General features: G+C 31.8%; 12 protein-coding genes across 12 annotated transcripts; 5 read left to right on the top strand and 7 right to left on the bottom strand.

Annotated features, from left to right (window-relative positions):
* Nucleotides 1–272: 272 nt before the first annotated feature.
* On the bottom strand, nucleotides 273–986 carry ELE39_000362 (uncharacterized protein; the record flags this gene model as incomplete). Its single annotated transcript, XM_067343386.1, has 1 exon — nucleotides 273–986. One exon carries the CDS (start codon nucleotides 984–986, stop codon nucleotides 273–275), a length of 714 nt encoding a protein of 237 aa, XP_067201320.1.
* A 312-nt stretch (nucleotides 987–1298) lies between these two features.
* ELE39_000361 (uncharacterized protein) lies at nucleotides 1299–2213 on the top strand (the record flags this gene model as incomplete). The annotated part of the gene is made up of 1 exon (XM_067343385.1): nucleotides 1299–2213. One exon carries the CDS (start codon nucleotides 1299–1301, stop codon nucleotides 2211–2213), a length of 915 nt encoding a protein of 304 aa, XP_067201319.1.
* A 52-nt stretch (nucleotides 2214–2265) lies between these two features.
* Nucleotides 2266–6072, bottom strand: ELE39_000360 (Smc ABC ATpase; the record flags this gene model as incomplete). The annotated part of the gene is made up of 1 exon (XM_067343384.1): nucleotides 2266–6072. One exon carries the CDS (start codon nucleotides 6070–6072, stop codon nucleotides 2266–2268), a length of 3807 nt encoding a protein of 1268 aa, XP_067201318.1.
* Nucleotides 6073–6654: 582 nt separating this feature from the next.
* On the top strand, nucleotides 6655–8700 carry ELE39_000359 (SYG1 ERD2 like integral membrane required for retention of ER lumen; the record flags this gene model as incomplete). The annotated part of the gene is made up of 1 exon (XM_067343383.1): nucleotides 6655–8700. The coding sequence occupies one exon, from the start codon at nucleotides 6655–6657 to the stop codon at nucleotides 8698–8700; it is 2046 nt and encodes a 681-aa protein (XP_067201317.1).
* A 54-nt stretch (nucleotides 8701–8754) lies between these two features.
* On the bottom strand, nucleotides 8755–9354 carry ELE39_000358 (transmembrane; the record flags this gene model as incomplete). The annotated part of the gene is made up of 2 exons (XM_067343382.1): nucleotides 8755–9085; nucleotides 9134–9354. The coding sequence occupies 2 exons, from the start codon at nucleotides 9352–9354 to the stop codon at nucleotides 8755–8757; spliced, it is 552 nt and encodes a 183-aa protein (XP_067201316.1).
* Nucleotides 9355–9577: 223 nt separating this feature from the next.
* Nucleotides 9578–10562, top strand: ELE39_000357 (exosome complex exonuclease; the record flags this gene model as incomplete). The annotated part of the gene is made up of 3 exons (XM_067343381.1): nucleotides 9578–9765; nucleotides 9810–9960; nucleotides 10008–10562. The coding sequence occupies 3 exons, from the start codon at nucleotides 9578–9580 to the stop codon at nucleotides 10560–10562; spliced, it is 894 nt and encodes a 297-aa protein (XP_067201315.1).
* Nucleotides 10563–10729: 167 nt separating this feature from the next.
* On the bottom strand, nucleotides 10730–12007 carry ELE39_000356 (glutathione S-transferase; the record flags this gene model as incomplete). The annotated part of the gene is made up of 1 exon (XM_067343380.1): nucleotides 10730–12007. The coding sequence occupies one exon, from the start codon at nucleotides 12005–12007 to the stop codon at nucleotides 10730–10732; it is 1278 nt and encodes a 425-aa protein (XP_067201314.1).
* A 129-nt stretch (nucleotides 12008–12136) lies between these two features.
* Nucleotides 12137–13996, bottom strand: ELE39_000355 (uncharacterized protein; the record flags this gene model as incomplete). Its single annotated transcript, XM_067343379.1, has 1 exon — nucleotides 12137–13996. One exon carries the CDS (start codon nucleotides 13994–13996, stop codon nucleotides 12137–12139), a length of 1860 nt encoding a protein of 619 aa, XP_067201313.1.
* A 405-nt stretch (nucleotides 13997–14401) lies between these two features.
* On the top strand, nucleotides 14402–16066 carry ELE39_000354 (lung seven transmembrane receptor family; the record flags this gene model as incomplete). The annotated part of the gene is made up of 1 exon (XM_067343378.1): nucleotides 14402–16066. The coding sequence occupies one exon, from the start codon at nucleotides 14402–14404 to the stop codon at nucleotides 16064–16066; it is 1665 nt and encodes a 554-aa protein (XP_067201312.1).
* Nucleotides 16067–16146: 80 nt separating this feature from the next.
* On the bottom strand, nucleotides 16147–17145 carry ELE39_000352 (replication factor C like AAA ATpase; the record flags this gene model as incomplete). The annotated part of the gene is made up of 1 exon (XM_067343376.1): nucleotides 16147–17145. The coding sequence occupies one exon, from the start codon at nucleotides 17143–17145 to the stop codon at nucleotides 16147–16149; it is 999 nt and encodes a 332-aa protein (XP_067201310.1).
* Nucleotides 17146–17749: 604 nt separating this feature from the next.
* ELE39_000351 (elongation factor 2) lies at nucleotides 17750–20248 on the top strand (the record flags this gene model as incomplete). Its single annotated transcript, XM_067343375.1, has 1 exon — nucleotides 17750–20248. The coding sequence occupies one exon, from the start codon at nucleotides 17750–17752 to the stop codon at nucleotides 20246–20248; it is 2499 nt and encodes an 832-aa protein (XP_067201309.1).
* Nucleotides 20249–20403: 155 nt separating this feature from the next.
* Nucleotides 20404–21768, bottom strand: ELE39_000350 (Vps60p Vps20p like involved in vacuolar sorting; the record flags this gene model as incomplete). Its single annotated transcript, XM_067343374.1, has 1 exon — nucleotides 20404–21768. The coding sequence occupies one exon, from the start codon at nucleotides 21766–21768 to the stop codon at nucleotides 20404–20406; it is 1365 nt and encodes a 454-aa protein (XP_067201308.1).
* Between the last annotated feature and the right edge of the window lie 131 nt (nucleotides 21769–21899).

Raw genomic sequence — 21899 nt, 5'->3', positions numbered from 1 at the left:
ATAATTGTATAATCTTTAAATCGATGATCACCAAACAGTTCTCATTTCATAAATTTTTTGTCGATTGCAGTAATTTTATGATTGAAAATAAGTTGCATTGATAAATCAAACTAAAATTATTAAATAGCATGTAAAAAAATACAGGATATTCTATTCAAAGATTTTTTTTAAAATATTAAAGCATTGTATAATAGTAATAATGAAATCACTTTTCAATAAGTTTGAATATAGAAACTTTTAAAATGAAATAATTATAGGATTAGATTTATGATTTAAAGAATGCTAACATCATAATTATAATTTGATGTTTTCATATCAGAAGGGTCCGTATTTTCACCTGTAATTGTACTTTTATCAAAATTTGATGTTCCACTTGGCGAATCGATAGTATTATCCAACTGAATTTCAGATTTTTGTATTTTAGGTTCACCTTTCTTGCTTTTATTGACCTCATACCCTGTATCTTCTTCAAATATATCGCTCTTTGAAACACTTACTTCGTCTTCTTTCTCAGCATTTACATTTGATAAATTATGACCATTACTTTCATCATTTGGTTTTTTTTTCCTAAATAGTCTTTTTAACATGTTAGGCTTTTTATTCTTTTGATCCCTATTAATTTTATACTCTTTTTTTGCTTTTTTCTTAATCTTTCGTTTATTTTTCCATCTTCTAAACCAATCAAATATTGGACGTCTTTTTCTTACTAGAACTACTTTGACCTTCTTTCCATCCCTAGTATAGTATTTGTCAATCGTGACTTCCTTTCTAAATCTTTCAAACAATTTTCTTTTTATTGGTATAGAAGTAGCACCTTCTGGTCTTTTTGATATATTTTTTTTTTCATTTTCCATATCATATTGCTTAGATTCTGAAATTTCACTAATTTCTGAGCTAAAAGCAAGTTTGAAAACAATATATAAAAGAATGATAAATAAAAATCGACTTGCGTACCTTTTATTTGGTTTTTTAGCCAGAAACACCATGAATATGACTGAGTGAAAATTACTTTCTTACATGGCAAATCAATTATAGGATCTAAAATTGTTAGCGCTTAAAACAACTAATTTCAAAATAAGAAGTTCTAATAAATTGAAAAATATACAATACTAAATAATATTTCGTTAATTTAATTTAGAGTATTCTCAAATGTTTATATCTCCATTATTCATTCGGCCATTTTACCGACAGTTATACTTCGCAAAAAAAAGGTTTTAGCGGGAACGATTTAATTTTTAGTTTTTCAAAGTTTTATGTGGATTAAGTAAAAAATTGGTTAATTGAAAAGTAGTGCCAATATGGGTGGTTCATTAAAAGCATATAGAAGTGATGTCAAAAATGATGAAATATCTCATGTAAGGTATAAAGATGCATTGGAAATAGAGAGATCTAATCGTGCAAACGAATTAGCAAAAAAGGCGGAAAAATTGAGGTTAATTTATAAAACTAGATTTGAAGAAGATTTACGTGCATTTATGGTTTCTAAAACTGGCCATGACACATGTTTGAATTCACATGTTTTCAAATGCAGTAGCCCCAAACCTTTGAAAGCAGGTAATGTTCATTCACATAAATTTGGAATTACTTCAAAGTTTACACAAAGTAATTCGGAGGTTCAAAAACCATCCTTTATTCCAACCTGGGCATGGCCAGCATCATTGAGAAATAGTGAAGATGTAAGGTTGGTATCCTTATTTTATACTGCAGAGACCAATGTACCACTATCACCATCTCAAGTTGGCGGCAATTACAATAATAAACTAAATCAAATTCGTAACCTTACTAAGCAAGACTTTTCCAATGATAAAAAAAATTCGTTTAAAGCTCTAAAAATATGTAAGAAAGATGATCCAGAGAAATTAAATAATCAGAACGTATTTGAGCCAAATAATTTAAAGCAAATTCAGAGGCAAAAGCTTCGTTCGAAATACGGTGCTCCTTTTACGTGGGTTCAAAACAGGTCAAAAGATAATACAGAAATGATCTCATCTCCACTCGAAAGTTCTTCAGATATCTCAACACCTCAATCTCAAGTATTCACTGAAATTCCGAAACAACCAAGTATTTATCCTCTTGAGTTAGAGCGTGATATTGCTGCAAATAGTAATTTGGGCGTTTCAGAATTTATTAAAAAATCGCTGAAAATGCAAAAAGCTTTAGAATTATTACTTGAACATAGCACAGAGAATAATATTAAAAAAAAGTATAGTTGATAGATCAACTTATTGAAATCTTAAATCAGGCTATTGATTAATTCAAAAGGAATTATCTTTTAATTAACTGTATAACATGAATTTTATCCGCATAATTTTCTTTGATATGTGGCACAATCTCACTGTGGGGTGTTATAAACAAAACTTGCCTATTAAAAGTTATCTTTCCTCTTGAGCACAAACGCTCGAATTCTATTAAAGACTGAATCGTTGTCATTCTCCGGATGTCATCCATATATACATCTGGCTCGTCAAAGAGATGAAACGGAGAAGAGTTATTTTGGGATAGCGCCAATAGAAATGATATACCAATACTACTACTTTCTCCGCCACTTAGAGATTGAATTTCCCTACTCACAAAATTGTTAAGTTGATCTTTGCGAGATACTGAGCTTTCAAAAGATAGGTGACTTTCAACCTGTTTAGGCTTTTTTACAACCGCAGTGTCAGGAATAACATAGATATTCAAGATAGACTTGTCATGGTCGAACTTGAGGTGAGGACGAATTGTGTTTGACCAAAAAATAGAGAAATAATGTTTGAATTGTGAATTTACATTTTTTCCGCAGCGAATGTGATCTTTTTGTAATCGTTGAATCCTTTTATTTAAATTTGTTTTATTCTTAATTAAAAGTTTGTTTTCTTCTTTGAGTTCATTAATTTTCTCCTTGTACTCTCTAGACTTTACATTCATAGTCTCCAGAATTTTATCAAATAAATTCTCAGAACAATTTTTTTGGAAAGAATTAAATCCAAAAATTTTAGATTTTTCGATGATTTCTAAGTAAATTGTATCGATCTTTCTGGATATGTTTAATTTCCATAGTTCTATAGTTGGATTATCCGGAAAAGATTTAATTGCTTTCTCTGAGATATTCAAATTCCAATTAAAATATTTGAGCGTCGAAAGTAAATCACTGGACATCAATAAGTCAGCTCCAATGTCAGATTCTTCAATTGTGCAAGATTTGGTATTCATCATTCGATATTTAATTTTTAGATTTGCTAATTCATTTTTTTTTGAATCGATTTCAGTATTTAACTGATTTATTTTATCAGTTATTTGATTGAATTTTTTTTCGATTTTGGGTTTATCGTTAAGTAAAGAATTATTATTCATTTTGAGGTTTTTATGTTTCTGTTCTTTTATCTTTATCAAATTCTTTTTATGCTCAAGAATAATTTTTAATTTTTCTAGATCAGCATTTTTAATTATCTTTAATTTTTCCTCATTATTGATTTTTTCTTGAATATCAGCCAAAAGAATATTGAGCTCACTTAACTTCGTAGATAAATTACTAATTTCAGAAATATTGGTACTGAAAATATGATTTTGATCTCTATTAAGCTTTCGAAGCTCTATTTCAAACTCTCCAATTTTCACGTTAATTATGTGCTCTTCTTTAGTAATATCATCTAGTTCAATCTCGAAACTAGATATTTGATTGCGTAGATAACGAGCCTTATTATTATTATTTGTTATTGAAAGTTCCAAATCCTTGTTTTTTTTCTCGATATCTGCAATTTTTCTGATAATTTCCTCCTTTTTGTTTTCATTTTCTTTTATGTTCAATTTTAAGAGTCTTTTCATTTCGATTTTTTCTGTAAGGTCACACTTTTTTTCTTCTTTTGAGAGAGAACATAAATTAGATTCATATTTTCTTAATTTTAAAGTGTTCATTAACTTCCTAATAACAATTTTAGATGGTGTGTGCTGCTTAGGTATAAAAACTTCTGGAGAAACCACTATTCCTCCTCGCCGATATTTAAATGAATAATTAGCTAGGCAATGCGCCCTTCTAATATTAAAGCTATAATCGTATATCAAATCCATTTCTTGGTCGTTCAAAAAGATAAAAGTTGTTTCTATTTGAAAGTTATCTACTAGAAAATTAAAAACTTCATCATTTTCTATGTTTATTAAATCAACGACAGCCAGCCCTACTTCTGGAAACTTTTTACGAACACCAGATAATTCATATTTCTGACTGAATGGAGACCTTATATAAATTAACGAAGGGTCTAAAAAAATACTATGATCTTTGAACAAAGTAACCAATTCTTTTCTTGTTTTTGAGTTTTCAACCAACCAATATTTATAATTTCTTCTAATTTTGTAGCCAGATATAATATCATGCCCCTCAAACCTTCCACCTATAATTTCATCAAGCATGCTTATTATTTTTTCGTTGTTATAGAAATCAGGTTTAGAAAAAATATGAAGGGCGATTGGACCAATTACATTCACTTTGTTGTCAATTTCTTCTAGTTGTTTAATAATCTTGTTGTGTACAAATTTTGAATAACCAAATATAATTTCAAAATCTTCGTCTGTAAAATAATCATATAATCTAGAATACTTAACAGCTAAACTTTCTTTAACTTTAAAATCGTTAATCTTCGAGCTGAGATCTGTGATATGTCCAGTTTCAGTAGCATTAAATTTATTTGATTCACTTAAATCATAATCATATTCAAGGGATTTCTTGTCTATTTCCAAAATGTTTTTAATTTCATCTAATTTAAGATTAAATGTTAGTTTCTCATCAGAAAGCAAATTAATTTCGGCATCATTTTCTTTAATTTTTTCAAATAATGTTGACAGCTTATTTTTTTTATCTATTGAGAGCAGAATTAAATTTTCCTTTCTAGAATTAAGAATATTAGCCTTTTCTTTGTAAGCCTTTATTTCTTTTAATATCTCTTCTTTATAATCCAGTTTCTTTTTTTCTTCATTGGAGTAATGGTCTTCTCGTTTATATTCAATTTCCTTTTCTAAACTTGAAATTTCACTTTTCAGTTCTTTCATTTGTTTAGAATATGAAATAAATTTGTCACTTATTTGGCCCAGTTCTAAATTTAACTTTTTATGTTCGTTAAAATTGATTTCATATTCTGAATGCAAATTATTTAACTCGGATTGAGAAGCATCGATTTCTCTTTCACTTTCTAGTATTCTTTTATTCAATTCTTCTATCTCTAATGCTGATTTGGTTTTAGTAAGTTCTTTAGACTGAAAAAGAAGACAATTGATTGATGAGTTCAAATTCTCGATTGATGCTACAATATTGATACTTTCAAGGTTTTTCTGATATGTTTGTAATTTATTATATATCTGCATAAGTTCATTAACGTTCTTAAATTCTTCAAGTTCGCTTTCTAATTGCTTTAGTTCATTATTTAACGATTTAGAAATGACTTCCGCTCTTTCAATGCGACTCTGTTCCTCAGCTAAATGTTTCCAAGAGCAATCAAATAAATGCGCTCTTTGGAAAAAATCGTACAGGTTTTTCGGCGAGTTTTGCTCACGAATGAGATATTTTGCATCCATTTGTGTCAAGAATGTAACAGGGTTATTAATCATTATGTTTGCATATGCACGGAATTGAGACAAGTGGTTTTTTGCATTAAAAGATCTGTGAATTGGCGAACTAGATTTAGAACCCTTAAAAGTGTAATTGGAATTGCCTTTCAAATAAATAATACGTTCAATAATTATTTCTTCACCATAAATATCATTCAAATATCCTCTTTGAAGTTCGCTGTCATTGTTTGCGAAGTGTATGCGGACAACACCCTTATTTGCACCTATTCTAACATATTTATTCAAATTTGCGTCCTTTCCAGCCTTTCTACCACTCCATCCGCACAACAAAGCAATTGCAGAAACTAGGCTACTCTTACCACTTCCATTTCCACCAGTGATTAAATTAACTCCAGGAAATAGATTAACATCAATAAATTCGTGTCCTCCTATATCATTCACTATTACTCTCTTTATTTGTCCAACCCTCCAACCCTCATTACAAAGAATATTTCGTTGCAATACGTCATCGCAATCTAAATCTTTTGTAAGCATTTAATCACATTTCAAGTTAACTTAAATTTGCTATATTATTAAAAAGCTTCAGTTTGCCCTCTTCCAACATTGATTTGTTTGTTTATAACAAACTATTCTAAGGTGGGGAAAAAAACGTGCGAAAAAGTGCACCCACGCGGGATCGAACCGCGGACCTTACGGTTATTAGCCGTATGCTCTAACCAGCTGAGCTATGGGTGCCCGACGACTGCCTAGCCCATATTCACATTCATGATATGAATTAATATTGAATATTTAATATGCCATTCCAAATGAATCTAATAAATTACTAGAGTTATAATTCTGTTCTCCTAACAAAAAAATTAAATATGTATAAATGTGGCAATTAATGTAGACTGCAGAAGTATATCTATTAAGTATTCAATACCTCGAGGGGAATGATCAATCATAAAATATAAATTATTCATTTATATGCATGCATCATAAATACATATTAAAATATTAATGGAGCGGCGGTCGATTGTTAGACAAGACATTGACAAGATCTACTTTATAAGGCAAGTTTTTACACGATGTAGGTACCGCTGTAATTATTTAATTAAGTTGTCTTCCAAATGAAACATGAAGTTTGTCGATAGGCTTGAATCGTTTGAATCAACAAAATGGAGAGGAAAGTTTGTTGATTATCGGGCTCTTACGCGAAGTTTAAACCTTTGCCACTCCGATTTCTTGAATTCAATCGGGAAAAAATCTAATTCAATTGCGTTAAAAGAACAAGCAAATCACATTGATGTTCCATATAAGCCACTTAACAAAGATGTATCTGGGCACTTTGTTTTAAAATTGGAGCAGTTTCATTTGTTGTTAAAACAGAATATAGAAGTTGTCACATCAAATTATAATAGAGTACTACAAGATAATAGTGATCATTTAGACTGCATTTCTACATTACTCGATGATAAATCAGCACAAATAAGCTCTAAAATACATTTACCAAATCTAATTTTGGACATTTGGAAAACGTTTGATGACTTACAAGAATACTTTCTAATAAATAAACTAGCTGTCATGAAACTTTTAATGAGACGCGACGAGTTATTTGAGTTTTATTTAGACAATTTACCGAGCAGTGATTCGTTCATTTCTGGATTCGATAAACTAAGAAACGGTTTAGTTTCACGGGAAAAACTAATTAAACTATTTTCCAGTTCAAAGGATCTCATTGAAAATTCACCTAATTATGATTCAACTAGATATAACTCTAATAAAGATCAGTCAAGCACAAAAATTGTTTTTAATAAGATGGAAACTCAAGAATTTGACTCAATATATAAATCTTCGGTTTTTGAGCTTGAAGCACTAATGGAATATGGATTGAAATCAGGAAAGATGATCGGTAAACCTTTTTTTAGTCCTGACTTCAAAATGTCATTTTTGATTGGCATTTGTGTTGTCCTACTTTTCAATTTATTTGTTATATGTCGTCTTCCGGTGATAAATAGTGAATACAGCATACAAGGTACATTAGCTATATTTCCATTATTCAGACTTGTATTGATGGGCATTTTTGTATTATGGGGTTCAGGTATTTCCATTGGTATTATGGAGTATTACGGTGTGAATTACAAATATATGATTGGTATGGACCCTAATAGCAGAGTCAATACTACTACAATATTCTCCTTTGCTGCATTACAAACGATAGTTTGGATTATTATTTTCACTCTATTTATTACAGATTATCGTTTAGGAGTCTCTCTGTTCAGCTATTTCAACATTGAATACTACCCACTATGGATTTACCCAGCTTTACTAATGGCAATAGAGTTCTTGCTTTTATTTATTCCAAGCAGAACATTTACCTATGAGTACAGAAAAGCCATATTTTATTCAATACTAGAAGTTTTCAGTCACGGCATTATACCAAAAGTTGTAAATGTAACTCTTAGAGCTAATATTGTCGGTGATATTTTTACAACACTTTCGAAGCCATTTGGTGACGTAGAATATACCTTTACATTTTTCGTATTTGTAATTAAGAATAGAGGCGATGTACTACCAACTTCTCTTTTTAATTTCTTGTCTAATTATAGATGGATGCAAACTATTGCATTGGCTCTTCCTTATGAGATCCGATTTTTCCAATGTGGAATGAGATACCTAACTGACGAATCACCTAGTAGAAGGAACCATCTCTACAATATGGGTAAGTACACAACTGGTTTGGCTATTGCCATAGTCGCTACCGTCCCTTGGACGGCTGTAACATCCATGTCTCCTTTCACAGCTAGACTTTTATGGTTTTCCTGCTATATAACCGGTACAGTCTATATGTTTATTTGGGATATTTATATGGATTGGGGACTAATGCAAGAAAAGTCTTCGTTTCTTCGCTCTAAATCGATTTACCCAAGTTGGTACTATTTTTTGGTTGCGTTTTATAACTTGATCGGCCGTTTAACCTGGGCGATTACACTAATCCCCATCACAATTATCGATGATATCCAAATAAATGCTGCATTAATTAATTTGCTTGTGGCCACAATAGAGGTTTTTAGAAGAACGCTTTGGTGTACAATCAGACTTGAGTGGGAGCAAGTACATTTAAACTCGAAACAGCCTGCAAACTTGTGGGTAGGTTCAAATAAGAACAAATTGTCATATTAGAGTTATATTTTATAATTATTTTAACTACTTAAATACTATTTGTGTTGTGTTATTTTACGGACCCATTGTCTTTAGAACTAAATGTATTTCTGTCATAAAACCTGTTTTTGGTCTTAGGGGATCAAATATATGGGGAGGTATTGCAATTTTCTTTTTGCAAATTAGTCCGAAAATTGCTACGAACCACCAAGTAACGCTAGTTAGAATAAGCGTGGTTTGCAGGCCTGCTGAATTGCATTCAGGTAAAAGACTTATTTGCGCAAAAAGAGTGTTGATTTGGCAAAACGTAAATACATGAATTAATCTGATCCATGTGGGCAAATATTTGACAATTACGCCCATTGTTTGGACTGAAAAAGTTAAGTTATCAAATGTTTGGCATGTGCTACGTTTTCAATTATTTAATTTTATTATTCAATCTCATTTAACTTACGATTCAACAACTGAATATGCAATGCACATAGACATAAATGAAAACCCTTCAACTACCCACAGTGAAACAATACCAATTACATTAGAAGAAGCAGAACAAACAGCTTGGTTATTTATTTTAGGTGAATAATTCAAGAAAGATGAATTAAGTACAATAGCTCCAATTAATAGGGAAACACCTGACCAAAAAAAATATGATACGTAACTAAAAAAGTTATTCATAATTTAATATTTCATAACCAAAACTTACGAAATTCCTGCTAAATTATTCAAAAGGAAATAAAACGAATTTGAAATGCTCGCATCATTTGAGTCGGTTTCCATAGTTTTCGAGTTCAAAATATTGAAATAACAGGTAGCTCAAATACATGTATGAAGCCTTTACAGCGCCAATTTTTGAGATTTTTAATCTTTGTATCGAAAAAATGAAGATAAATGTAATAGAATGGGAAGGTATGTTTACGAGTTTAGTTGTTCGATATTATTTAGATATGAAATACAAATGTTAATTTTCTTGGCATTAAATTCTATAGATTGCAAATTAAATATATATAACGGCAAAGATGTCGAAATAGTTCATGAAAAAACGGTCATTCCTGGAGACAAAATTCAGACTGAACCGAATTATATCAGGTAGGTTATTTTAAAACTATATAAATATGATAATATAGTATTAGGGGGCATGGGACACTTGAAGACAAGTGCTCCAGATTAATTTCTACGGCATGTGGATATCTAGAAAGTCTTAATAAATTAATATATACTAAGCCTTTGGGTGGTAGATATAATGCTGAAGTCGGAGATATTGTAGTTGGAAGAGTTGTAGAAGTAAGTTAAAATTATGTTTTTTTTTGGGTAAATTGAAATTCTTATAGGTATCAAATAAAAAGTGGTTAATAGATATATGTTCAACCCAGTTTGCACAATTATCTTTGGCTGCGATTAGTCTTCCAGGGTCTATCCAAAGGAGAAGAACAGAAGAAGACTCATTGTATATGAAGTCTATTTTAGATGAAGGTGATGTGATTTGTACGGAGGTACAAAGAGTCCAAAGTGAAGGTATTTGCCATCTTCACACTAGAAGCGCAAAGTATGGGAAGCTAGCAAATGGAATGGTTGTAAAAGTACCTAACAAATTAATACAGAGGCAAGCTCAACATATTGTTAAACTTAAATATGGAATACAACTTATTCTTGGTTTAAATGGCTATGTCTGGATATCTCTTCCATTTGAGCATTCACATACTGACACTCTCAACTACTCCTCATCATCTGTAAAACCAGAAGTTGTAAACTCAAAAATTAGGAAATCAATAGTGATGTTGGCATTTATCATTAAGCTTTTTGGTTTAAAAAATATTCAAATAACTCCTGAGCGAATTTGTAAAGTATTCGATCATTTTGCAGAATTAAATTTATCATATAAGTAAGTTGAATTTAACAAGTTTAGAAAGCCATGATCCCAATTTAGAAACATCCAAGCTTTAGACCATTCAAAAATTGTTCTAAGTACATTACTCGAATAGAATGTTAGCAACAATAAATTAGAAAATGAGACATTTATTATATGAAAAATTTAATAATTAAGAACATTTTATCAAAACTTAAGTTTAAAACTATGAGAAGGGCTCACCCTCTGGATAAAAGGGGATGAAGCCCCTCCTAAATATCCGTGATTTTGAATTTGGTTATTCAAAAAATGGTGGCAATAGTTTGTAACATGCTGAGAAATAAAGCTATTATTTGGAGAAAAAATGGGCTGGTTAATTTGCAGCATTTTTTGTGGGAAAAATCGCACTCCTGCGTTTACATGAGCAAAAATTTGATTTGGTAAGTGTTGTAAGACGGGTGGTTGATATCCAAATGAATGCTGACACCCATTAAATGAATTAGACCCCACAACAAAATTTGTAACGTTATCTTGAGTAGATAAAGAAGTTAGTAGCTCACTATTTTCGCCCTCTATTTGAATAGCAAAGTATTTACCTTTAATCCACTGGTCTATTAATGGTAGCATAGCTACTGATTCGAAAAGCATTTTTAATCTCGGGAATTTGTGAATAATTGATTCTTCCAGTAACAACGACATCCTATTAAACTTCTCAGCTTCATTAAACTCAATCAGAGAAATATCATCAAATAAAATTGAAAATAAAATGAAATCGCAAATCATTGGTTTATTCTTTTCTGCGATAAAAGGCCCCTTATCGCCAATTGATGCAATTAAAGTTTCGAATTCGCAATAAAGTTGTTCTCTCAACAATTTGTAGTTGGAAATCGATCTTTTTAACTCGCTATTTGCATTTATGTTATTGTTTGAGAACTCTTGATGACTTCTTGAAATTAATTCCATTAAAATATCCCTCCACCTTGAACAACGAAATATCACGTCATCAATTACAAAGTCAATATAATAATTTCTGCCGTATTCTCCAAGCTTCTTCGCTAAATATCTTAGGCAGGGAATTTCATCAAAGATGACTAGATCCCCTAACTTAACAACCGGAAGATCTCCCAATGGGACTTTATTGGGATCTATATAAGAAGGTAATGGATTCTCTTCATCTAAACGGACATTAATAAAGCGGTGCCTAACTTGCTTTCCTAATAAAAAAAATCTAAGCGATCCACCATTACCTACATAAACTTCATGTTCGTATGTGATTACTGATAGATCACCAATGTCACGAACTGGAAGTATGACTCTACATGTTGATTTAGAAGGGGCCATTACTCGGTTACTCGTTAGTCTGCATGGAACGCTGCTTCTTAGTGAGTTTGACATTTTTGGCGAGTAAATCTCGTTTAATTCACAGGATACTTTAGTAGCAATAATCTTTGGTGATACAGTTGTACTTGTTCCTATATCATTCATCATTAATAATTATTTTAAATAATTTTATGCTTTGGTGGCAAAGAAAAGTTTAATTGTTCTGCAAATGGAAATTTACTTGCTATTACGAAGTGTGGCATAATTTTTGGCCATTTTTTTTACTAAGTGGAATCAAAGTTCTCTTGAAAAACTACGATTTCTCCTTCTTTGACTACTTATACTGCGATTGCAATTAAAGTTATCCCTTAAATCTTCTAAACAATAGCCAAAGTGTTCGTAAGATAGTTTATTCAAGTTTAAATTAATTTCTTCTGTTGACTTCATCATATGCTGGTTAATACCTTTGAATTCTGTGTTAATTCTCGTGCTTTCGGATTTGTTTTCTGAGTTCGGGATACAAACTTGTACATTGCGAATCCCGGAACTAAAGCAAAGCTCATCCAGCTTATTTGTTTGTTTTTGCTCAATATCGCTCAGTGAATCTCTCAGTTTGTGTGTTAATGTATTTAATCCAATAGCAGTGAAGAAATTTATTGAAAATCTTATCTTAGAAATATTTTCTTTTGGAAAAATACCCTCTATGAACGGCAAAACTTCAGGGGAATGAAGTTTTATATCTAAGTTTTGAATTCCCATGTTATTAGACAGCTCTTGAAAAAGAATTTTAATAAAAATCCTTGAAGACGAGGCAGTATCTTTCTCTGATAACGTAACAACAAATAGTACATTCCAAGGTATTGCGTCTTTACTAAGTAAATATGAGTAAAACTTAGTTACATGCCTCAACCTATTTGTTTCTAAGCGATGAACAGTTTCAAAACTTTCAGAAAAAAGTTTCGCAAAAGATTCCTGATAGTCTTTCTTAATTATGCAAAGCCTTTCAGCAACCAAAGAAAAAAATTTTTGATAAGTTCGCTCCATTGAACAGCAATCTAGTATCATTGCACATGCTTCACTTATTTGATCCTTTTGAATATTTAACTTTAATAGTCTGTGCGTACAATCCTCATAATTCAAGCTGTTCATTATACAAAGATAAATCTTTTTCCTTAAAATCACAAAATCTTTCTCAGAAAGATCTATTGTAAAATCGTTTCCAATTAATTGTTCACCGGTGTTTTCATTGGCTACTCCATCTAATCCAGAAAGTAATTCTTTTGAAATTTCCTCCCATTTTTTGTTTTCTTCTTCAAAAACATTGGGTTTGGTTTCAATGAAGTGATCCAATTCATCTTGAATGTCAATTTCTTCATCAAAAATGTCGAAAAAATGAGTAATTTGATCATTTAAGTCAAATAGCTCATTTTCTAGACGATTTGCTGGGTAGTTCTTAAAATTAGCTCGCCTTTCCTTTAAAATGCGTTCAATTAGAAAATTAGTTCTTTTCTTTAATTTACCCTCTTGAAGTATTCTTCTAAATTTATCCATAATAGTATTCAATCCCTGTGGAGTATTTTCCAACAGAAACTGACCACATTCAAAAATAAAATCAATACATACCTCAATTGAATCATCAGTTAGTCCCTCAATTAGAAAAAGGCATATTTGCAAAGCAGTAAGCTCATGAACCACTTTTTGGTTGATTAATTGAGCTAAAAACATTAAAGTATGCTTACAAACAAATTTATCTCCCTTCAAATATGATATTCTAAATTGGTTAATGAGTCTTCTTAAAAGCAAAGAACCAAAATCAGGAATATTGCAGTTAATTATCGCAGAAAGATAGCAAATAACCCCAGTATATGAATGGCTATACAATTGAGCTCTAATTATACAATTAACTAATATTCCTCTACCGCGAATAATATTATTCTTCAAAATATTAACCAAAACTTGCTCAATATTTGAAAAGTTCAGTTTATTAATCTCTCCCCTTATGCTTTTTTCCAATTTATTCCATAGTTTTTTTTGATGTTCACGGTCATTGGAAAGACTTTGAGATACTTCAAAGTTCCTCTTCTTAAATGGTGGGATATAATCATTGCAAATGCGAGCCTCGCCATAAGTAAACTCATCTGGGTTACGTATCATCTCACCCTGCTTTTAAATTTATCTTTGATAAAACTTCATAACGTAGATTAATTTATTCAATCTTCCCTACCATATTTTTTTTATTTAATTAATCAGATAAGGTAGCGCTTAAATTTTGTTTCTAAATCTAATTAATTAAATTAAATTAAAAATTAAATGTGTATTAATTTTTATTATTTGTCAGGAATTAAGAGATAAATAAGCATATTTTTAAATATTTACAATTTCCCCATAATATACTACAATTTTATTTATTATTGTTTTTTCTCGTAATTTTGAATAATATAATCTATTAATTTTGGAGCCTGGTATCTGACTATAAAATGGATCTCACAAAACCGCAAAATTGGATCTAGAATGCAATATTTTAATTAATTTTACTTACCAATTTAATTTAAATCAAATATGAGCATTGATTATTCTTTGTTCGCAATAAAAATTTATTTTTTTTTAGTATTTTTTTTCATATATGGTGGTTTTGCGTACTCTTTTTCTTTTGATGGATTAAGAATACCTCCTCCTAAATCAATTCTAATACATCCATACCAATTTTTTATGTTTGAAAACGACGAATCATATCACAGTTTATTAGTTCCAAAAGCTTCAAAATATTCAACGATTTATTTTAATAACTTAAAGGTAAAGTTAGGTGAGGGAACTATCCAAGATGATAAAAGTGTAGAAATAATAATTGTTCCAAGCAAAGATTTAGAAAATCTTATCAAGAATGATCAGTTAGGTGTATGCTGTAATAAAGAAAACTTATTATCTGGTAATTGTCAGAGTGAGAATACATTTATTAAACCGAATATTGATGGGTTGATTTATTTTGGTACTCATTTAAGCAATTCAAACTATTTCTCAAACATAAAAAGGGGAGGAGCATATTCATTAATGATATCTAATTGTGGAAGTTCAAGTAATGGCTATATTTACGGAGAATTAGTTATTAAAAATGTATACGGGTTTTTGCCTGCAATCGAATTTATGAAAATCAACTTATATTTCTTTGGATTAGTATTATACGCATTTCTGGCAATTTATTGGATTTATAAATGCATAAGGAATAGCAAGCACCTTATTAATATGCAATATTACATGATCGGTGAATTATTATTAAGTTTTGTTTCCTCATTTTTATGGTTTCATTACTACAGGCAATGGAATTTGACAGGATCAAGCTCAAAATTTCTCTTTGGTACCTCTACTGCTATTAATACTTTAAAGCTGACCATCGTAGTTATTTTGACATTAATTGCATCTAATGGTGTTGGAATATCTAAAATTTCAATAAATTCAAGAAGAAGGTCAATTGCAATTTTTACAATTGGAACTATGTATTTTTTTAATACTCTTTTTAAAGAGTATGTTGTTTATTTGAGGTCTAGAAATGCAAGCATTACTTCAAGTTTATTATTATATTCAATATTACCTATTGGAATAATAAATGGAATAGTCTTTTTTTGGGTATTTCACGAATTAGTTAATTTATTGAACAAGTTAGAAAATGAAAAGCAAACAGAAAAACTCTCACTATATAAACGGTTCACGTATATATTGTTTTTTTCTGTTATAATTGCTTTTACGTATTTATTGTTGGAAATTCGTTTTTATTCATGGGATATTGTAGAGAGATGGAAATATCAATGGATTTTTCAAGATGCAATTCCATTTTTTTTTGTTTCTGTATTTAAACTAAACCTGTTGTTACTTTGGATTCCAAAGGAAAATTCAAAAAAATACCTAAATGCAGCAGAAGTACCCATTGAGGTTGTAATTGAACTTGAAACACAAGAATTAAAAAATATTACTTTTAAGAATGAGAAGGATCTAAACTATAATGAAAATATGAATATAACTCAAATAAAAGATTATAGTTATATTGAAAATTTGTCTTCATCTCAAGACCCAAATTACGGCTCCAGGATATCTGAAGGGTTAGATCAATCAAATAGCCCGGTAGTATCAGAAGAAATAAATCTTACGGACAAAAATCGAAATAATCTAGATGATTATTATGAGAAATCTGAAGTGAATAAGGAAAATTCAACGCATTTAATTAATCGATAAATAATAAATAGTTAAAACAATATGAATGAAAAACAAAATATTGGTTCCTTGCTAGCATTTCTACTAAATGTAGCCTTTATTTAATTCGCAAAAATAGTTTGAACACTTGAACAAACATTTAGCAATGTTAAGTATTCGTTTGATCCATCTGTAACACTTGCATCCGCCTCGGAAATCCTCAACATTAAAAACGCTTTTTTTGAATCATCAATTCTGTCACACATAATAATAAACTCTGCCAGATTTTTGAGAATCAGCTCCAGATTCCATCCTTCGTTCATCAGCTTCCCGGTCTCTACCAATATACTCTCTGTCCCTAAAATTTTGCATGAATTTATAATTCTTTCAATAATTTTTTTGGGTGGAACACCCGCAATATCTAAGATAGAACTCGTTTTAATTTTTGTATTCTTACCAAATAATTCAGAGACTGTTTGAAGAATAGTTATTCCTCTTCTTAGATCTCCCTGAGATAAGTTTACAATCATTTCTAATACGCCGTTTTCATACGAAACCTCTTCCTGAGAACATATGTAATTCAGCCTTGAGATCTGGGAATTTGCTGAGATTGGTTGAAATCTAAACTTTGCGCATCTACTGGCCAAAGGCTCGATTATTTTACTTACATAATTACAAATAATAACAAATCTGGTATTTTTTGCGGAAACTTCTATTATTCTTCTCAGTGCCGACTGGGCATCAGCTGTCATCATTTCGGCTTCATCCAATATAACAATTTTCCATAAAGGAAGCGGATTACCCGTCAATTCATGGGTTTTGTTGCACTGGACTATTTGCCTCGTCCACGACTTTATTTTATCTCTTACAACGTTGATACCTCTTTCATCTGAAGCGTTCAGCTCGAGAATTCTGTTCTTGTATTCATTCGGTCCAAATAGCTCCCTTGAGAGCGCAAGCACGGCAGATGTCTTTCCAGTACCAGGAGGACCATGAAACAACAAGTGCGGCATATTCCCGTTTTTTAGGACATGGTTCAGCATACTCACAACTTCCTTTTGATGAGATATATCAAGTACATGTTTGGGGCGATATTTTTCAACCCATAAACTGCTATTCATTGCGCTCAATCAACTGTTTAACTAGTTTTTTTCTTCAAACTTTTGCTTTACAGAACAATGAAATGGGCATTTAGGGGGCCCAATATGCGCTAATAAAGTGGTATTGCATAAATAACGAAATCGATTAAAACAAAAGTTTGTGGGGGAAATTAAGCCAAAAATATAAAAGAATTATTATCCTAATTCTTTAAATAGATTAGTTGTGTAGATCATACTGGAAAGCATTCATATTAGTCAACATCAGTGACAATTTGAGGATGTGAAGATTTTAACTAAAATGTGAAACTTTTTAGCGCCTCTTTTTTTGTCTTGCAGGTAAAACCTAGCCTACTATTAATTTATGTAATTTGAATGATTATAAGTATATTTTAAATGTATTTATAAATAGGTATATTAACATAAATAAATAAATATATAGCTATCTCTTAATTAATTTATAAGACATATTATAATCAAATAACTGGCGCACTTTATAATGTCTAGTTGATTGTCTCTGCCAAATTAAAGATTGCGATCTTGAGTTCAGAGTTAAATTTCTCTTCATATTGTCGAGAACTTCATCGCCGCTAAATAATTGTTTCACAAGTAATAAAGGGAAGTTAAAATGGTTAATTTTACTGTTGAGCAAATTCGTGAGATTATGGGTAAGCCCCATAACATCCGTAATATGTCTGTAATTGCTCACGTTGATCATGGCAAATCAACATTGACTGATTCTCTTGTATGCAAAGCAGGTATTATTGCTTCAAAGGCAGCAGGAGATGCACGTTTCACCGATACTCGTGCCGATGAACAAGAACGTTGCATTACTATCAAGTCAACTGGAATTTCACTTTTCTTCGAACATGATTTAGAAGATGGTAAAGGCAGACAGCCTTTCTTAATCAACTTAATTGATTCACCGGGGCACGTAGACTTCTCTTCGGAGGTTACTGCAGCTCTTCGTGTAACAGATGGTGCGCTTGTTGTTGTTGATGCGGTAGATGGTGTATGTATCCAAACTGAAACCGTCCTTAGACAAGCATTAAATGAAAGAATTAGACCTGTACTTCATGTAAACAAGGTAGATAGAGCTCTACTAGAGTTGCAATGGGAGGCTGAAGATATATACCAAAACTTCACCCGCGTTATTGAAAACGTCAATGTTATCATTTCTACCTATTCTGATGAATTGATGGGTGACGTTCAAGTATTCCCAGAAAAAGGTACTGTTTCATTTGGTTCTGGACTTCATGGATGGGCGTTTACTATCGAAAAGTTTGCTCGCATCTATGCTAAAAAATTCGGTGTTGAAAAATCAAAAATGATGCAAAGATTGTGGGGGGACAACTTCTTTAACGCAGAGACAAAGAAGTTTACAAAGACTCAAGAACCAGGAAGCAAGAGGGCATTCTGTCAATTTATTATGGAGCCAATATGCCAACTGTTTTCTTCGATCATGAATGGTGATAAGGCTAAATACGAGAAGATGCTGGTCAATTTGGGTGTGGAACTCAAAGGTGACGACAAAGCTCTGGTAGACAAGCCTTTATTAAAGAAAGTTATGCAGTTGTGGTTAAGTGCCGGCGATACTTTATTAGAAATGATTGTCACTCATCTGCCATCACCTGCTGCAGCACAAAAGTACCGCGTTGAAAACTTGTATGAGGGTCCTCAAGACGATGAAACTGCAAAAGGCATTAGAGATTGCGACCCAGATGCTCCCTTGTGTATGTTTGTTTCAAAAATGGTTCCCACTAGTGACAAAGGACGATTTTATGCATTTGGACGTGTTTTCTCTGGTACAGTTGCAACTGGCCAAAAGGTTCGCATTCAAGGCCCAAGATATGTTCCTGGTGGAAAGGAGGACTTGAACATTAAGAATATCCAACGTACAGTTCTTATGATGGGACGCTATGTTGAGCAAATTCCAGATGTACCTGCAGGTAACACAGTTGGTTTGGTCGGAATTGATCAATATTTACTTAAATCTGGTACTATTACAACCTCTGAAACTGCGCATAATATCGCATCCATGAAGTACTCCGTATCGCCTGTCGTTCGTGTTGCGGTACGACCGAAGGACAACAAAGAACTGCCAAAACTTGTTGAAGGTCTTAAGAAGTTGTCTAAGTCTGATCCGTTAGTTGTATGTAGCAAAGAGGAGACAGGCGAACATATTATCGCAGGGTGTGGTGAGTTACATGTAGAAATTTGCTTACAAGATCTCCAACAGGAATATGCACAGATTGAAATTGTGGCATCTGACCCGATTGTCTCTTACAGGGAAACTGTAGTTAATTTATCAAACCAAACATGTTTGTCTAAATCTCCAAACAAACATAATAGATTGTACATGACTGCAGAGCCTTTACCTGATGGGCTGACTGATGATATTGAAGAGGGAAAAGTATCACCAAGGGATGACCCTAAGGAAAGATCAAACCTCTTACATGATAAGTATGGGTTCGACAAAAACGCTGCTATGAAGATCTGGTGTTTCGGTCCTGAGACGACCGGCCCAAATATTATGGTTGACGTAACTACTGGTATCCAATACTTGTCTGAAATTAAGGATCACTGCAACTCCGCATTCCAATGGGCAACTAAAGAGGGAATTTTATGTGAAGAAGACATGAGAGGCATTCGCTTCAATTTACTCGATGTAACATTACACGCTGATGCAATCCATCGTGGAGCAGGGCAAATTACTCCAACTTGCCGCCGTGTAATGTACGCAGCTGCACTAACTGCCTCACCTAGATTGTTGGAGCCTATGTTCTTGGTCGAGATTTCTGCTCCACAGGAAGTAGTTGGTGGAATTTATGCCACACTTAATCAAAGAAGAGGCCACGTATTCCATGAAGAACCTAAGTCTGGCACACCTCAAGTTGAAATCAAGGCATACTTACCAGTTGCTGACTCTTTCAAATTTACTACTGTTCTCCGCGCTGCAACATCCGGCAAAGCGTTCCCACAATGTGTATTTGATCACTGGGAGTTGATTAACGGCGACCCACTCGAGAAAGGAAGCAAGACAGAAGAGCTTGTGAAGGCGATTAGAAGAAGAAAGAATATCAAGGAAGAAATTCCAGCTCTTGATAATTACTTAGATAAGCTTTAAACTGTTTGAACATCCTAGATTGTTAGCGTTTTACTACTAAGTATAGTTTTGGTGAAAATACATTTAATTCTTTGTGCCTCCGGATTTTGATGTAGAGATTTCGATATAGATGGGTGTTTGCTTGGTGGAGATGACTTAGGTATAAAGGTTGGATGTCAGACTGTGTTAGTCAGTTGGTACTTTTCTTTTTCGAATTCACTGTTTGTCTCTTCAAATTTACCATTTGATTCAATTGTAGGAATAGAAATGCTGGATCTATGTAAAATTTCATCCAATTCCTTCTCTAAATTATCAGATGCTGACTCGCTATTTTTTGAAACCTCTTTGAAACATGAATTTATCATTGAATTTATGGATTCTTGGGTAACCTCAACTTCTTCTCTTAATATATTGATGTTTTCCAATTTTTTCAAAATTTCACTTTCATTGAAAATATTCTTGGTTATATTGGTAGAAGTTTCAAGTGCATTTAATAGAGAAATCCTCGCATTGGAAGTATCTAAAGTAACTTTTGATTGACCTAATACGAGGAGTTGCTCATTAATATCATTTAATGCTTTTTCAATTTGATGTCTTTGCTTTAGATGATTTATTGCCAATTGCTTTTGGTCGCATAAGGCATATTCTTTGCACTTCGAATCATGGAATAAAAATTTCTCCTCTAAATTTGTTAATGATTTTTGTAAGTCCTCTTCGGTAATTTTAAGTATAATATCCGCAACATCTGTATCATATATTTCAATTTCTTTTTTAGCTAATGAAGAGCAAGACCTGCTAAATTTAATAGCATTAACATAAATATTGTTCCCTTTATTAACAACAAATGGTTTCAATATCCATTCTCCGGGTGAATAAGTAATAAAATACCAAATTATAATATCATCCAATACACTTTTAGCAGTTTCGCATAATTCAAAGTTTTGAATTAAATAATCTTTGAATTTACTATTTAAAATAAGAAGTTCGTCCATTCCAATTGCTTTTGAAATAGTACCTAACAGTCCTCTATTTATATCGTTAACTAATTTGTTTGATAACTTATCTAATAAAGGGATGCATACAAATGCATCTGATTCTAAAGTGTTTTCATCGATTTCTAATATGTATTTATCACTAAAAAAACTTCCGATTAATGAGAGAACCCAAGAAAATCCAATTCTTGAAACTTTTGAGCTAGATTGCCTTTTTTCTACTTCAATAGCACTCTCCCATATCCTTATCATGTACTTATTTATATAATTCAAATTCAACAATTTTTTTCTTTTTATCAATCCTTTAAAAATATTGGGTAAGCAAAGAACTTCAATTGGCCAGTATTTAAACTCTTCCTGAACAACTGCTTTGAGAGAACTCATTTCAATAAACAAGGATTTATTTTTATCGCATAATTTTTCGATGACACCTAACCACCATTCCAACTTATAATCTTCTTGATTATGAAAACTATATGATGAACATAATCTCTGCCATTCGCCTATATCTTTCACTTTTGGGAAAACACTATTTGTTCCCATACACATTAGAATATTCCACAAAGTCTATATTGCCAAAAAAAGATCAGTTTAATTCCATTACAGTATAAATTCACTTAACCTTTTTGCGCCACATCCAAACTAATTGTGGGCTGAGCTGAAATAATTCATTCGGAAAT

Source organism: Cryptosporidium sp. chipmunk genotype I (genome assembly GCF_004936735.1).
Source record: "Cryptosporidium sp. chipmunk genotype I strain 37763 chromosome Unknown contig_10, whole genome shotgun sequence".
NCBI classification, from domain to species: domain Eukaryota; phylum Apicomplexa; class Conoidasida; order Eucoccidiorida; family Cryptosporidiidae; genus Cryptosporidium; species Cryptosporidium sp. chipmunk genotype I.
This window is presented reverse-complemented; position numbering and strand designations above follow the sequence as displayed.